Source organism: Agrilus planipennis, unplaced genomic scaffold, assembly GCF_000699045.2.
Source record: "Agrilus planipennis isolate EAB-ADULT unplaced genomic scaffold, Apla_2.0 scaffold21, whole genome shotgun sequence".
Taxonomy (NCBI): Eukaryota; Metazoa; Arthropoda; class Insecta; order Coleoptera; family Buprestidae; genus Agrilus; species Agrilus planipennis.
The window spans coordinates 2,066,310-2,084,909 of NW_020439030.1; the positions used below are offsets into that span (position 1 = coordinate 2,066,310).

An 18,600-nucleotide genomic window follows, 5' to 3' on the forward strand; every position below is an offset into this window, starting at 1 on the left:
TTCGTCCGTCTCAACTTTCTCACCCGAACCACCACCCACCCATTCCCACGATTCCTGAACGCAGGCTGAAGAGGGCCTTCCGTCCTACCTTCCGGCGTAGACCGGAGGGCCTGCCCGCCCACCAGCATTACTGGCTGGTGGGAATGAAACACCCGAAAGTTTTTTTTAGTTTTTATAAAACAAATGAGTAATAGCAATAGCGTAGCCAAGGAGTGGGGGTTAGGGGGTTTAAAACTCACCCTAACGACTGACATCTGTTTTGTTTTAAGTACAGCGAAAAATAAAAATTGCTATCAGGTACAGGCAGCGCAGTGGAAACAACGAAATGTGCATATATATATACATGGGTCGAAAAATTCATTGTATTTCTCATATTCATTTGATTTTTGTGATATTTAACAAAATACATCGTAAGTACAAGCAAGCAACCAGGGTAATAACCCTGCCACACTCATTTAGTTTTTTAAAATAAATAATAACAAACCATAACTGCACATTTCCATTTTACTTTATACTAGCTCATACAGTTGTGTTCCCACTGATTAATTTTTGAAATTATTTTCCACTATTACCTGTAGAACATAATTTCAACTAATTACAATTTTAATTTGCCACTTAATTCTCAGCGAATTCTAATGTGTTCTTTAAAATATTAGTGGAGATTCTCTTTGCTTCTAGTCAGTGCAGTCCTATCTATTTCTAGTTTTCTGTAGGTACAACACATCCTCTAAAAGTATTTTCAGTTTAAATTTGTGTGCGAATTATATTTTGAGCTGATTTTTTAAAATAAAGAAGGTTTCGTTCTTGACCCATCGTTGATGTCTCCAAGTATTTTCTTGAATATTCGCCCAATTTTCGCACTTTTGCATAATTGTACGTCTTATATCTATTCTTTTGACCTTTTAGCATTAAGTTCTAAATATGCAAGCTATATTAATAATCTTATCGCAGCGTTATTATACAAAATCTAATTAAAACGACTTACAAGATATTCAAAACTAAAGAACTTATTTTAATTTTACGGTAATATGCATCTAAAAAGTGCGAATAAATGGTTTCTAAATAACAAGCAAGAAACATATAACATTATTAGTCGCGAAAGAAAACATAAACATGTTTAGTATGTGTTTAATATAATCAAAAAAAAATTAAATGACTGCATTTTTCTTACACTTATTTGTCTGACGGCGATTGAATACTATTCTAAGTATATTTTATAACCTAAATAATTTAATTTGCACAAGAAGTAATCAACATAGAAATAAGACAGACAAACAGACACAGACGTCCGTCCATTTCTATGTCTATGACGTCTACGACCGAATCAATCAAACTCATCGCGTCTTTAAGAAAACGCTTTTACTGCTACTAAATTAGCAAATTCATACAATTTATGTAACTGTATTTGTTATTATCTGTCGATACAATTGCTGTTACATTGCATAAATGATCGTAAAAAGGCGTCCATGTAAACATTACTCATGTCCAGGTTTGAAGGTGTGTAACCGTCTCTAGCGAAAGTAGTAAAAAAGAGAAAATGAAAAGTATACATATTACAGTATACAACATTCGTGGTCAAGTTGGCTGTCCACTACTCTCTCCACGGCATACCGCGATTTTTGCCGCATCATCGCTGCACTCAGAGCCCTTGACATGTCTTCCGACACACTTTTGATGGCAGTTTTGTATTACCGATAATTTGCAATGATATTTCGTAACAGAGAACATCTAAAAAAAACCCAAAAAAAAATTTATGTGAGTGCTTGTGGAAGTATATCTTTTTTAAATAAAATTGTGAACATCGCCAAGGGTCTTGTTCCTTATCGAAAAACGATTTTGGACATCACAATTTTCTTCCATTTATTTCACCACATTAAAAGAATTAACATAAAAACAAAAAACAGTAGAAAATATATAATTAAAAATCCCACAACTACATCAGACACATGTAACACATCTCATGAACCAATTGACCACATCACTAGGCGTTGCCCATTTTTTGCTAATAGACAGTACACCTACACAGACACACAAATACAAGGGTGGCAAATCGTGCCAAAAAAAATCACTGATGATAGCTTTATAAGCTAGCATTTAGTTAAACAATTTTCTGAATCAATTAAAAGTAGGAATAAAGTAAATTCATGAATTATGTATCTAGTCTAAGGTGACCATACGTCCCCCTTTGGGCGGGACAGTCCCTCTTTCAGGCTGTCCATCCCGCTGTCCCCAACGAGGGCATAACAGTCCCGCTTTCGCAAATAGACCAAATGATAATTTAATTTACAATTATTTTGTACCAACGTCACAATGCTAAACTTTATTGGAATCGAGGTAGACAGAACAACTGATCATAACAGACTTGACATCACACTAACCATCAAGGAAACGGAAAACTAATAGGTGTTGACAAAGATCAAAACTGTAATACTAATATCCCTTTCTAGATGACACAATAGATTAAATTAGAAGCGGAATTATTAATAATCCACGATCATATTTTCAGTATAATTTAACAACAGCAAAATTGCTTTTGACTATGCACCCAAATATATGTATCGCCTTTAATAAAAAGAAGTCACTTCTATGCTCGTGAACGGTTAATTTAGAAATTCGAAAAAGGTTGTTAAAAGTGTATGTTTGGAGCGCGGCACTGTATGGGTTCGAAACATGGACAGTAGGCGCGGCGGAAAAGAAAAGGTTAGAAGCGTTCGAAATGTGGTGTTGCAGGCGAATGATGAGGATAACGTGAGTAGAAAAGGTTAGAAATGAAGAGGTATTAGAAAGAATACGAGAACAGAGGACTCTATGGAAGTCAATAACGAATAGGCGAGATAGGTTGGTAGGACACCTTCTCAAGCATGAAGGTCTAGTCAGAGACATATTAGAGGCGGAAACAGGAGTTAGAAGGGGTAGAGGTAGACCTAGGTTAGATTACTGTTCACAAATAGTTAAGGATACGGGTTGTTCTAGTTTTAGGGAAATGCGATGATTAGCTCAGGATAGGAAAGAGTGGAGGTGCGTGTCCAACCAGTCTTAGGACTGACGACCCTATGATGATGATGAGGCTCCTTTCGCATTAGCACTTACTCCTAGTTGACCAGTGAAAACTGAGAAGACTCGAAAATAATATAATATAATATACATAACATAATTTAATATGATATTATATTATATGAAAGAAAGTGCACATAATATAGTTACTGCAACATGTCTAAAGCATCCCGGTGAAATGCTTTCGATTTTCGCTCAACTTTCATAACTGGTTTATCGGCTTGGGCAATTTGTAACTCGCAATGGGCTTGCTTCAGTTCAGATTTATATTATACCATCTTCGTTAACATTAACAACAAGAAATAGGATTAAAATACAACAAATTAATTAAAATTAAATTAATTTAAACACATATGAAACATAGCAAATTAAGTGTAGTAGTTACTTAATCACAGCGTCACTCAAAGGATCGAAGATATTTTGGCGTATTATCCTAATATTGAATTTGCAAAACAAACTGAACAATTTCGAAAAAATACATTTTGCACTAACTTTGTTGTCCATACAGTAACAACGGTAAATGATAGTAAAGGCAACTGGGGGCAGGGTGAGAGGGGGATTTGTAGCAATAAAAATATCGCATTACAGCCGATTTTGTTGTCATTATTACCGACATCTTTAGCGTTGGAACTATTAAAAACTGACGTTACATCAGAGTTGTCGTTATAACCGATATTGTTAGAACCAAATTCCACCGTATTTATTTTATGTATAATATTTCTCAACTCTAACTAAGTTGAATAACAGTCAGTCCAGAGAACAATAATGAGAATAAATTAACAATTTCAAATTAGTTTCTAATCTTATCTCACATAAAATAAGACTTAATCGATCCAAACAAGATTCTCCTTGATGTGTAACTGATCATTAATTGAATGTAAGGAATGGAATGTCAAAGAACAGGCCTGAAGATTGAAGGCCAAAATTAATACCCAAACTTTCGTCCAGTAGCTTGAAAAAATTGGACAATTGTCGGTTATTAGCCACCATACTCATCCTATTCCAATTCAATTAATTATATTATTAGTTACACAAGTTTAAAATCGCGTATATCACCCTTTTTGTATATTTTTCGATATAAAAAGTCGGTTTGACTTTACGAAATGGCGTGGAGTTTATGTTTGCCCAAAGGAGAAATTTTCGATTCCACGAAACCGAATGTAAATTTGCATTTTGGCATCAAATTCGTCGTGTACTGGATCTTTATATCCGTGACGAACCGGAAGATGCAAACTGGGTGCGGAATTGTACGACAAAACAAAATGTCACTATATGTTTATTGTGCATATTGTATGAAGTAAAAGTTGACAGCCTTAAGATGTAAGTAAAATAAGTAAAAAAAATCATACTTTAATACTTGCTACTCCACTCCGGTCATCATTAAAAGAAAGTGAAAAGAAGAAAGTGGCTCGTACATGAAGAAACTTGGATTTTAATCAACATTATTATTAATTGTTTCGCCAAATTTCACTGTAAAATTGATGACTAAGTTGAAGTTAAAATCATAAGTCGTTTTTACCCGAGATAAAAATATTCAGTCTCAGAATCTCTGAAAGCAAGACTCGAGTTTCCGTCTCTCATCGAGTCTCTCTCGAGCGGATCGCGATTTCGATCTTTTTGGCTCTAATCAGCACGTCGCTGACAGCTCCGACGGAACACAGACCAACTTTTACCTGCTGTCTTAACAACGCGTTTTAGAAAATACCACAAATGGCGCGGTAAACGCCATCAGTAGTACGATGCTACATTTTAGAATTACGTATGCTCCAACAAGGTCCATCTACTTGCTGAAACGAATCCCGGCGTAGCTAACCTCAACGTGATAGGCACGTTACCATAATCGAATAAAATAATTCGAAGTGGTCTGTATTCTGTCGAAACTACCATACGCGGATCGCGATTTTGATCTTTTTGGATCTCATCAGCGCGTCGCAGACAGCTCCGACAGAACACAAACCAAAGTTGGTTTTATTCGATTATGGTAACGTGCCTATCACGTTGAGGTTAGCTACGCCGGGATTCGTTTCAGCAAGTAGATATCCATATATTTAAATGGACCTTGTTGGAGCATACGTAATTCTAAAATGTAGCATCGTACTACAGATGGCGTTTACCGCGCCATTTGTGGTATTTTCTAACTACTTTTTGGTTCGAATCTCTCATACAGAGACTGTGAGAGACGCTCTCAGAGATGCTGAAAGACTGAGAGACTGGAGAGAGACTGAAAATTTTTGTCTAGGGTACCAAGACCCAACAAAAATGACGTTAAATAGTGTAAATACTAAATTTAAAACGGCTGATTAGCTAAATTTCAAATGATAATTTGTTTTCTTGACAAGAAAATGTTAAAAAAATAACATTCTTACTAGAACCTCCGTTGTTTACATGAAAAAATTATTCATTCTACGTTTTAAAACGACGAACAACAAAATACATCTTTCGTTACATCTACGTAAATAATCATTAAATTTTCAGCACAAGTTAAACGAAAAAATGACATCAAATTTGTTAATTTTAACACTTTTAAAATAATGATAATGACCACGTATACCTAGGTATATCGCACAAATTAACGTTAATGTTAATTAGCTTGACAAACTACGAATTATAATTGAGAATTTTGTTTAGTCTCTCATAAAATTAACGTTTCCTGAGTTGTAAGTTATAACTGTTATGTACAATGTCATTAAAGTCAGGAAAATACCTTCGTAAGTATATATTAAACAACTAAACTGGCTATTAAGATAATATTTAAACGTTATTTTTGTTATTTGACCTAGTGGTAGTTTAAAATACCTGCTTTTTAAGGATTTTTCGGTAAGCATGTAATATATAAAAAAAGAATTACCCATAAAAACGTTGTATTTACAAAAATTCTTCTGGAAAATCTCTCTGTAAATAAAAAAATAATACGAAAGGGATATATATGTTGAAAACGGTATTGAAAAGTTGGGGTACCCAGCTTGTGTCTCCAGAACCACAAAAAAAAATTCTTTTGTATCTTTATTGTTAAATGGAACTGCAACTACATTTCTTTCAGCAAAGTTACGAGATACATTCCTTGTGCAATGCTCTTCACATGCGAATTTGTCCTTTAAAAGGTGTCCTTTGATGTCGTTCGCAAACTTGTGTTGATTGATAATGGATCTTACAGAGATCCGGCTCGAAGGACCAAGTATACTATTATAATGCAACCTAAACCTAAATCTTCTTTGACGTAAACTGTTTCAACATCAATCGCTCTACTAGGAAAGAAATATTTTTTAACGTTATAGGTGCCTAACACCGTTGATTAGACATTTTCTGCAACTGTTGCATATTCATAACCAGAAATCAGATTCATATTATTAAAGCCCAAGGTCTAATTATAGACCGACATTTACCTACTGTAGACATATAAATTTAACTTTTACGACGTTATAAACGAAATATTATATATATACATAGGTACATATTTTTACCAAAAATGCCATTATTCAGTGGTTGACATTTAGCCCAAGTGAATCAAGTCATCCTTCGAAAACATTTTATGGTCAACTTGTATATAACTAACTCTGTAAATAAATCGCACCTGACGCTATATTTTATTTAGTAGATACCTATATGTACATATATACCTAATATTTCTTCTAATGCTATCAAATTCGTTTTTGAAAATGCCTACTGTATTAGGCATTTAAACATAAAGAAATTTGCCTGTTGATTGTTTTACCTTGAATTGCTAGAAACACTAGTAGTTTGTTAAATTAATTGAACCATCATCGACAAAAAAAGAAAACTATCGGCAGCTTGTATTTGACTTTAATGGCTGCAATTGTTTGTCAACGCTGTCGTGATTCCTTTTTTGAAATTGCATGGCAACTGTCTATTGATTATGTAAGAAGTTCTAGATGCACTATTATTAAATTATACAGAGTGTTCAAAAAGGGTACATCATCAATTCTACCTAATATTTTACTTTGGAAATTTTCAATTTTGAAGAGTAATTATTGAGTAATTAGTAGTTAAAGATTCAGCAAACCGAAAGATCCTTTTCCGATGCTAACGGAAATACAAGGTCTGTTCAAAAAGTATCGCGAATTTTGTATTTTTTCAAAAGTTATTTATTTATTCATGAATATCTGTTTTGTTCCCTTCAAAGTAATCGCCACCAGATATTATACACTTGTGCCAACGTTTTTTCCAATCCTCGAAGCACTTCAAAAAATCATTTTTTGAGATCTTATTCAACTCCTCCTTCGATGCCGTTTTTATATCTTCAATCGTAGCGTACTGTCGTTCTTTCATGGGCCTCTATTAGTGTGTTGTTTTTGACCAAAAATTCACGCACAATCAACGATTTGTGAGCGGGGACGTTATCATTGTGCAAAAGTCAATTTTTGTTCTTCTACAAATCCGGGCGTTTCTGGCGGATTGCTTCGCGCAAATTTCACATAACTTGCAGGTAATATTCCTTATTGACTGTTCTACCCTGTGGTAAGAACTCATGATGCACCACACTCCTGCAATCAAAGAAAACTGTAAGCAAAACCTTTACATTCGACCCAACTTGGTGAACTCTTTTCGCTCTTGGCTCGTGCTTCACTTTCCATTGGGAAGATTGATCTTTGGTTTTCACGCCATAACCGCATAGTCATGCTTCGTCAACAGTTATGACCCTCAGGAGCAAATTTGGATCAAATGAGTTCAACGGCTCCTTATCAGTGTCAATGCGATGCTGGTTTTGGTCGAAATTGAGCAATTTTGGTATGAATTTCGCGGCGACTCGTCTCATGCCCAAATCATTGGTAAAAATCGAATGGCAGAGCCAATTGATATGTTTAGGTCCTCGGCAACTTCTCTAACGATGATTCGACAATTGACCTATACTATTTTCTTCACTTCTTCAATGTTTTCGTCTGTTGTTGACGTGCTCAGGCGTTCAGCACTCTCTTCGTCGTTGACATCTTCTCAGCCCTCTGAAATCATTTTGTATCACCGATAAACGTTGCTTCGGTCCAAGGTTAACATTCGGAATGCGTTCGTGCATTTAATTTTGTTTTTCACCCAAAATTTGATACAGATTCTTTGAATAGGCGAAAATCAAAGAGGAGCCAAAACAGGTGCATGCAAAGCAACTGTCAAAAATTAATTGAACATTCAACGTGGAGGAACTTGTCGGTGTAAGTGAGAGACATGAGTACCAACGCCACAAAAAAAGTCGAAAAATCGAAAATACGTAACCCGCGGAACTTCAAATTTCGCAATACTTTTTGAACTGACCTCGTATGTATCGCTACTTTTTTTGCAGCAATAGTAACGAGTATTGATTGATTGATTTTTAATTATTTGTTAAATACTCGGCAAATAGGCGTCGTATTGAAAAAGCAAAAAGTCCAATTCATTTAGAACTATGAAAAAAACCAAAGAACATAAACGCATTTTCTAAATGGCATACTTGTTTCGTTTGTTCTTTGTTAATGTTCTTTTATTTTTTTTTGAAATTTATTTTTATTTTTTACGTAACTGTGCACATAAATACTAATGGAAGACGTTTCTTGAATTATTATTTAACGATTACGTAATCGTTAGAACTACTGTGCATATTGACTAAGTTGGAAATTTTAATGGAATGTCACGAGACGTAAAATATATGCCCATCCGTACATCTTATATGTGTAAAATGACAATCAAAATTCCACAAACGATTTCTAACGTTTTTGTCTCCGTTGTAAATATTAATATATTTTTTTTTGTAGAATATTTTCTATTAATTCTCTAACAGATATTGGTATGTATTTTTGCGTTACATAAATGGTTAACGGGTTTAAAAGAGTTTAACAACCGAAGAAATGCTATTTTTAAATAAAATCGGTTACGTAACATCATGTGCTTCTGTTTTTTTTTATTATAAAATGTCAAAAATGCGATTAATAATTTTTATTTAACATTTTCGTAATTTATTTCATTTCAAATTATAGTTTCAACACACACTAAACGACAATTCCTTAAGTAATATCCATATCTTGTACTGTTAAAGTAATTTTCACACCTTCATAAATATACATATATAATTTAAATATACGTACCTAGTGACGTAAAAAATTGACTTCAATACTTTGCCTATATGCACAAACAGAAGCTAGAAAGTTAAAAAATCTGACTGCTATTAGCAGAAGTCAATTTTCCCTGTAATAGGGTCCAAATTTCTAACGAACTTGATATTAACCCCAGAGCTGTAAAGGATATTTTAAAGCGCAACAGGAATGAATGCTACAAGTTGCGAACTTCTCTAAAAGTTTTCCCAGTGGGCCACACATGGCGGATGGAGTTTTGTGAAGAAATAATGGAAATGGCTAACAGAAATGACAAATTAATTGAACAAATTCTGTTCACTGACGAATCTTCCTTTTCTATTCATAGTCGTCACAATCTCAAAGGGAAATCAATCGCATTATTAGCGAATTTCAACCAAATGACCTGCTAAATCTCCTGATTTATCTCCAAATGATTTTATTCTTCTTTTGTTCTTCTTATGATATAGAGAAAGATATTAAAATGAAGTTTTAAAATAATCCACTCAAAACACTTTTTCAGCTTTTGTTAATAAATGAAAAATATTTACCTACCATGAAAAAGTTTTATCATTAGTTTATGCTAAAATACTTTTGAAAGGTCATACTTCATTCATAGGTATGCAGATCAAATATTTGCAAAAGGTTCGCATTAGTAATTAAACAATATTTGTTAATCAATTACGTTAAGTAACAGAACCCAGAAAATTTAAATGAGCGATTAAGAGATTTGTAAATATCGAAGGTTTATTTTATATTTTATGAAATGCAATTTACGCATTTAATATTTCATCAGTTATTGCAAATATCATCAATAGGCTAATAAATGATTGAGATTAATTAAAGAATTTCTAATGATGCTCTCATGTATTAGAGTCATCGAATTTTTCTATTTACTATTATTTCTAGCTGCATATAGAAGACTTGAGGGGTTATTGGTTCGTTTTCTTCCGAATGACAGATCACTAGACCATATTTGAAATTTTTAAATATTAATTTTTCTTTTTCAACCCTTGGCAATGCCATTTTTGCAAAATATATTATTAATGTAGTGGGAAAAATTTCGTTCAAATCGACTTAGCAGCTATGCCTTATATACAGAGATTGTAAAATTAAAAAAATGTTATTTCTAATAGCAAAGAATGTGTTATCCTCAACCCCCACGCAAATTAAAATATATGATTCGTGCCCGTAAGCTTCTTGAGGGGATTTTTTCGTTGAAAATAAAGTACTACTAATCAACTTATAGCAATAAATTATGTTAAATAATTGGCTTTATTTCAAGGATACATTGGAAATGTAAACCAGTATTGGTCCAGTTAGTATAATTACGCAATCGGATTAGTGTGTTAAAAAATACAGGCAATTTGCAACTGCCCTTCTTTATATTTAAGGCTATAACATCGGTGATACAAATTTAACAAATAAATGCCAGAGTCTACTAAATAAACTAATAAGAATTTATCATTTCGCAGGTGGCCGGTGCAAGAATTTAGAACGATGTAATGAATAATATGTTTGTTTTTGACGTGACAACGTCTTATAATTCGATGGAGCCTTCTACACGCACGAAAAAACATGACTCGTGCGGCGTTACCTCGTTCTGAGGCGTTCCATTTAAGGCTTGAAGTGCAAGCGAGAGCGCGGAACGAGCGACAAAGAGGCACAATCGGCCTCCGCGTTCGGCAGCGTTCGACATCTGTCTCTCTCCTACTTGAGTGAGCGATGCGTCCGCGTGGACAGTTGCTATACAATAATACATTTCCATTTACCTCCTTCTCTATATCCATACAAAATATCTATCAAACAAATAAAATTAAAATTTTCTTTTGAAAAATGAAACCATTCCATCAGTATTTTCTTCTCCTTCTTATCCTGAGCTAATCTTCACATTTCCCTAAAACTATAACATCCCACATCTTTAACTATTTGCGAACAGTAATCTAATCTAGGTCTACCTCTACTCCTCCTAACTCCTGTTTCCGCCTCTATGTCTCTGACTAGAACTTCATGCCTGAGAAGGTGTCCTACCAACCTATCCCGCTTATTTCTTATTAACTTCCAGAGAGTCCTCCGTTCTCCTATTTTTTCTAATATCTGTTCATTTCTATCTCTTCATTCGCCTGTAACACCACATTTCGAACGATTGTAACCTTTCCTTTTCCGCCGCGCCCACCGTCCTTGTTTCGCACCCGTACAGCGCGGCCCTCCAAACATACACCTTTAACAATCTTCTTCGAATCAATCGTTCGCGAGCAGAAAAGTGACTTATTGAATGCGACTCAAACCTGTGCTATCCTCTGCTTTATATCCCTACTACTCCTTCCGTCCTGATTTATCTAACTTCCTAGATGCCTAAAATCAGCCACTTCTTCTAATCTTTCGTCTCAAACAATAAAGAACAATTTTTTATTTATTCTAACATTAATTACATCAAACATCGTAGTAAACGATATTCTTCAAGAAGATCCCTAAGGATTTCGACTTATCGAACTAAATTCTACAAATAGTAGCAATTTTCTATAGATGGCGTTTACTACGCTGGTTGCAGCAATTCATAATGGCATTATATACTGTTGGTCTGAATTCTGTTGGAATCGTCTACACTGTGCTGACGAGATCCAATAAGATCAAAATCGACAGAATCCTCTGACCACCATTAACTTTTTGTTCTATTGTTTAATTAACCAGCATGTCGTTAATTAAAATTGTTGAGCTTCTTTTCATCAGGGTATTGCCATAATTAGGATTAAAAACGGTCTTTATTCTATTTGCAAATTTTGAAATACATAAATCTAACACAGCACTTCCAGGATGCAGTTGTCCCTGTACAACCATAACTTGAAGCAAATAAAAAAGACTTTTAATAAGCTAATGGAGTAGGTTGCATAAGGTTAAACAGCGTTTGTAGGTTAAGGTATATAATGCAATTTGCATTATATGTAAATAGGCTCGACGGGCATCTCACGCATCCGTTTTCCATTGTCGCGTGACAAAAAGTTACTGACCTATGTACAGATGTCTTTCTTTTTAACGACACTCATCCTCTGACATTATTCAGTTTTACAGAATTAGTTACATACTGTGTATGTGTTAAAACATCGAAGTATACAAAGTGATTTTGTTGCAACTCGAGATTGTACAATTACAGAAGGAATGCAATGGGGGGGCTCTCACTAGCATTCCCTGTCACTCCTGCTTCCTGACATATCACTGGCAGCCCTTTCGAACGCAATATTATATTTCTATATGTTCATTACTAAGGAGACTAGAGATAAGGGCAAAAACGTAACCAGAACAAATGGGCCTAAAATACGTCACGAATACAAAACACAGGAGTCGCTGCGCAATGAACAACTGCGCATCCATTTCAGGATTGTCAATTGTAAAAAAATCATGTCTACGCGTCAAGTCGAATGCGCAGCGTCTTACTACGCAGGGACTTACCGAACAACTTAGTGACGCTGTTACAGCAAAACTGTTTTAAAAATTTTTGGGGTATTTCACTCCTATTAGCTGCTAATGCTGATGGGCGGGCAGTCCTTTCCAATTATGCTGGAAGGCCCTCTTCAGGGAAGCATGAGAATGGATGGGTGGAAAGAGCGAAAAATTACCGGTGGAATGTTATTACTGGCCCAGTATTTGCCCATGTGATCCAAAGAATCCAGAGAAAAACCTGGACTAGGGCAGAGCCACTGTTCTCTCGATTACTAAACAATGATCTAAACCACTAGGGTTCAGGCCATGTCGCTCATGTCATACATCAAGCAACCCTGTGCCGTAATCCTGTCCAACCTTTTTAACAGTTGGGCGAAACTGACTATTTCAAAATGACTGGCAGGCCACTAAATATATATTGACGCATTCGGAGTTCCTATTTTTCTTATCTAACGTTTTTAAAGTTTTATATAGTAAAAAAATGAAGATTTTGAAATATAACTGTCGCTTATTAAAACATTCAAATAAATACCATCTAGTGCCAAATACAGAAACAAAGTTTTATGTAACAAAAATCTAAACACAATTAATTGATGCAATTAACGTGATTTTTTGCATTTTTTGTTTTAATAATTTTCATATGCCAGGCGTCAGGTTAGATGTGGACAATCAGAACAATTCAAATCAGTTAAAGATGCCCGGTTTCTTCTGCTTGTCAGGTATAAAGGGCTAGTCAGAGACATATTAGAGGCAGAAACAAGAGTTAAAAGGAATAGAGGTTTACCTGGATTAGATTACTGCTCGCAAATAGTTAAGGATGTGGGATGTTCTAGTTTTAGAACCGAGCGACATGGCCTAGAGGTTTAGACCATTGCTTAGCATTCGGGAGGACGCCAGTTCGATTCCGGGTCCGTCTGCCTTGGTCCAAGTTTTGCTGTGGTTTCCTTGGATCACTTGGGCAAATGCTCTGAGGCAGTAATATTCCACAGATAATCTTTCATTCTCTTCCGTCTTCATTTCGTCCGTCTCATCTTTCTCACCCGAACCACCACCCACTCATTCCCACGATTCCTGAAAGCAGGCTGAAGAGGGCCTTCCGCCTTACCTTCCGGCGTAGTCCGGAGGGACTGCCCGCCCACCAGCATTACTGGCTGGTGGGAATGAAACACCCAAAACTTTTTTTTTCTAGTTCTAGAGAAATGCGAAAATTAGCTCAGGATAGGGTGCGTGTTCAAACACTCTTAGGACTGAGGACCTTATGATGATGCGATTCGTTGTTAACAATCAATGTCTTCAATCACGATCATTTTTATTTTATAAGGTCAAGGATTATTCAATGAGTGAGGCTTCAATTCTTGTTCTTTTCCTTTACTTTGATATGCAGCAGTTCACGGTAAAGCTTTTAATTGATTCTAATTACAAAACGGTAGATTAGACACATTTATTTATGTCTATTTCAGTTGTCAAGTTGTTAACGTGTTAAGATGCCGTGGCTATTATAATCAATAACCGTAATTTATGAATAAGCAACAACTTCTTAAGCAATTAAAATACAGAATGTGCATTCATATGCATTAATCAGCTAATGCATCAGTAAATATTGATAAATTTGATATCATATGTGCATAGGTAGATACCTACTGCCAAATTATAAGCAAAATCGATGTAAAGATATTTTCCAAACGTGTACATACAAAATTTAGACCAAAATAGACCTAAGGCAAAGGTACTAACTGGTGTTTATACACTTGATATGAAACATGCAATGTTGATATTAAATTGTCTAGATAAATCTAATCTGCAAGAGAATCTTGAATCAATAAACGCATTAATGGTTTAGTTTTAATCCACAAACTTGGTTTTGAGTCTGCAGACTGAATCATGATCTTATTCTTGAATGTTTAGACTTAATTATGATTTTAAATTGTTCTTATTTCTCATGCAAAATTACATCAAAAACTAATCCCACAACAATGTTGGCTTCCGTTTTGCATCTTTTGATTAAACTTCTTAGTTTTAAAATCTTATTTCGATCTTCCCTGTTTATGTTAATTATTTGACATTTTTATTTATTAATAGTGGTTAATATGAAATATTAATGTGAAAAAACAGTTGATCAACTGCAACAAAAATTTTCTCTCACTAACCTTAGGTAGTTTGTAGTGGTTGGAAAATTGAAAATTAATTTTCACATTAATATTTTTGAGAGTTATCTAGGTTTGCCATTGTCCAAAATAAATAAATTGCGGAAGTTATGGATAAATCGCCTTTTAGAAGAAAGAACATTACAGCAATTTAAAGAAATTAGACAACAGGAAAAATATTAAAAGACTAAATTGTCGTGCCTTAAAAATAAACACCGCGTCGCCAATTTTAGACAATAGATCCAGCCGTAAATAATTATAGACTACCAAATATATCGTTAATCGCCTCGGTTACGGTGGTATCAGCCAGAAAGATCACGGCCAGGGTAATTTTTCAATTTACAGTGAAAGTATGTTATAATTTCTCGTGAACATTTACAATCGGTGTTATGAGCGAACCCAAAGGGGTTTCTGATGAGTTTTATTGTCATAGTTCTTGCTTAACTGCGGACATACGACCATACTCAGCATCAAATGACATCTTAGTGCATGTTAATTATACTTAATAATTGATTGGTCTTACTTGGCTTCATCAGAAATACAAGATGTTTCTGAAATAAGTTGTAAGAGAACTTGAAGAGGTTGCAATCCGAAGCCGACCCTGGGCGTGAATTGGCAACGTACAGAGAACTTACGATAACAACTAAGTAGATACATCGATGAAAAATGTAAACAGTGACGGTTGTGGAAGTAAATATTAACAGCTACTACACATATTAATATTTAGACGCCAACTGTGATAACAATTAATTAAATAACCACTTTGTTCATCGCTGATAGTGGAGTATACAATATTATCTAAAGTACACCTCGACAGACATTATTAAGAGTACAAAATACAAAAGAAATATTCGTACAACACAGATGCTGCAGTTGATGAATGCAGCGTTGTAATGTCCTATTTCCCTGTGTGATCCCACCAGGGCCGGACTTACCCTTGATTTTCGGACTACTAAACGTTTACTTAATTTTCTTGTTTTATAGATTAGATATAATTATCCAGAAATTAATAAGAAACTATGACGACTGTTCCCGATTTGACATTTCTTTTGAAATCAGTACCTAATATTATACATAAAGTGTATCGATTACACTATAATTCTGTTCTCAACTGGTCCTTTAATTATTTTCTTTTTGTTTCAGGTTCTTATTAGTTACCGTATACTACCTCAGTACATCTTTTGCTCAATCCAATATTTCGAGGTTTAGATACAACATATCAGAATATGTATCTCTTCTTCCTTCCGAACTGAGAGTGAGCGCATCGACAGCTTTACGTGCCGAGGCACAGATTGCTGAAGGCGGCGAGTGGACGAAACCTTCGTGTAAATTCAGCGATATTATACCGTGTCCGCCCAACAAATACAGGAGGCCGACAGGCGAATGCAATAACATTCGACATGCAAAATGGGGAAGTCGAGGGGCTCCATTCCTTAGACTTTTAAGACCTCAATATGCCGATGGTAAGTTTATTATTAAATTTTGAGTATTTTTATTGAGTATTAAACGATATTGGCGAAAAAGTATAGAGTACTTAATTTGAATACAAAAATACAAAAAGTTTCACTTTCTATTTCTTCTGAAGTGAAACTTTTCATGGGGCACTATGCTTTGAGATTGACAGTTAATTTGTCGAGCAAACAAAATTTGAGAAAAACTGAAAAATTATGATCCACTCAAGGAGAAGACACCGCTAGGCCTTACTCTCACTTCATTAGTCTTTGTAACTGTAGTGGTAGTCTTCATTATCATAAGGTCGTCAGTCCTAAGACTGGTTGGACACATACCTCCACTCTTTCCTATCGTGAGCTAACCCGACTAAAAATTAGAAGCAGGTTAGCCCGATATATGTGAGAATCTAATAAGGCTGTCCAGTAAGGTTCTAATGACGATTGAATAAAGATAACCAAAATAAGAATATACATGTCAGGTCCAAATGAGGATGTCCACAGTTTATCCTATCAAAATAAAAAGTTGATGAAATGAAGTTTTTCACGCTAGGATCTTATCAGGATTAGATCATTTCATGCTTTACAGGGTAAATATAATTAAATTCTGATCAGGATTGAGTGTGGATAAACTTGATTGGCCAGAATTTAAATATCATCAGATGACTATCCAAGAAAAAATGGATTTTCCTTCTTTCTAAATGTCAATTACAATTTTACCAGTTTTGTTATACGATCAATAAATCTATGGTTGTCTTAAAACTGGCCTATTTTAATAATAAATTTGCAATCATGTTTTGGTAGGGTTCTTTGAATTTCCCTATTAAGTCTTAATTTTTATTTCCTTATCAGGTACTTCTTAAAAAAAAGCGCAACGGTCCTATTCATATCCACGTAGGGTGGTCCTTCTCAAGACCTTGTATGAATCAAGGTTATACCCTGTCGGGTCCACGATCATAATTTCTAGTCGGGGATCTTCGCATTTCCCTACAACTAGAACATACCACATCCTTAACTATTTGCGAACAGTAATCAGTAATCTAGGTCTACCTCTACTCCTCCTAACTCCTGTTTCCGCCTCTATGTCTCTGACTAGAACTTCATGCCTGAGAAGGTGTCCTACCAACCTATCTCGCCTATTTCTTATTTACTTCCATTGAGTCCTCTGTTCTCCTATTCATTGTAATACCTCTTCATTTCTAACATTCTCCGTCTATAATATCCTCATCATTCGCCTGTAACATCACATTTCGAACCTTTTCTTTTTCGCTGCGCCCATGTTTCGCACCCGTACAGCACCGCGCTCCAAAGATACACCTTTAACAATCTTTTTCGAATTCCTAAATTAATCGTTCGCGAGCATGGAAGTGACTTCTTTTTATTGAAGGCGTCTAGACCCTGCGCTATCGTCTGATGTATATCCCTACTACTCCTTCCGTCCTGACTTATCTGGCTTCCTAGATACCTAAAATCAGCCACTTCTTCTAATTTTTCGTCTCCTATCTTTATATAATCGTAGTTTTATGTTATTCGCTTAAGAATAGTGAGATTCATTAAATGCCATACAAAGTTTCATTTCTGACGCCGTTAAATTTGACTAATGCATACTTTTTGTTTTGTATAGTTTTACTAATCTGCAACTTGATATTTTTAATACGATAGAAGCTTAAGAAAGCTATTAATCAAAGTATGCGTGATCTTGGACTTTTTTGAAACAATTTTTTTGGTCATTATCCAACAACTGTAAGGAAAATGTGAACATATGCATTATTTATTCCTGCATTTTGTACTTACTGAGACAAAAAACCCTTGACCTTTGATTAAAAGACAAAAAAGTTATTAAATCAAGAATTACGTACATATTTCATACGAAAATGTGAACTTAATAAAAGTCAACTTATAAATTGAAAGTCTATTAGATTATTCAATCAATATGTCAATTCAGTTCGAATAAATGCAGTATAAACCGAATTGTGCCGATAAACATCAGTGTTACAGTATAAAAGTAATAAATTAGTTTTTAATTTAGTCTTTGAAAGTACAAGTTAATTAATACTAGTCGCACCTAAATTTGTATTTCCTGAACCGACAGTTTATATCACATAAAACTGAGTAATAAATATATCGACACAAGTAAATACTTTAATTCGTTTTTGGGAGAAGTATTACCCACAAACAGGCCTACTAATCACCCAAAAATTATATTCTAGTGTTGATGGGTTTAACAAAATTAACTTCTAGTACTGATAACGACAAAAACTAATTATTTACACTAATTATTGAAGAACTTAAAAACACTATTAAATTATTACTAAACTTAGTTTATGAATTATTCTCTTTATTTACACTACTGTTGATATATCACTATTCACTGCGCCATTTATTTCACTTCTATCACTGTCAATTTATTTCTGGATTCACTTCTGCAACGGTCAATTTATTTCTCCTCTGTCACTAGTGAAC

At 34.7% G+C, this 18,600-nt stretch overlaps 1 protein-coding gene across 1 annotated transcript in view; it reads left to right on the top strand.

Moving 5' to 3' along the window:
* LOC108741220 overlaps nt 1-18,600 on the top strand; it is a 107,359-nt gene that overhangs the window by 63,957 nt on the left and 24,802 nt on the right. Inside the window, exon 2 of the mRNA XM_018475930.2 lies at nt 15,833-16,152. Within this exon, the coding sequence (XP_018331432.1) occupies nt 15,833-16,152 (320 nt within the window). The remainder of the gene's footprint in view (nt 1-15,832; nt 16,153-18,600) is intronic.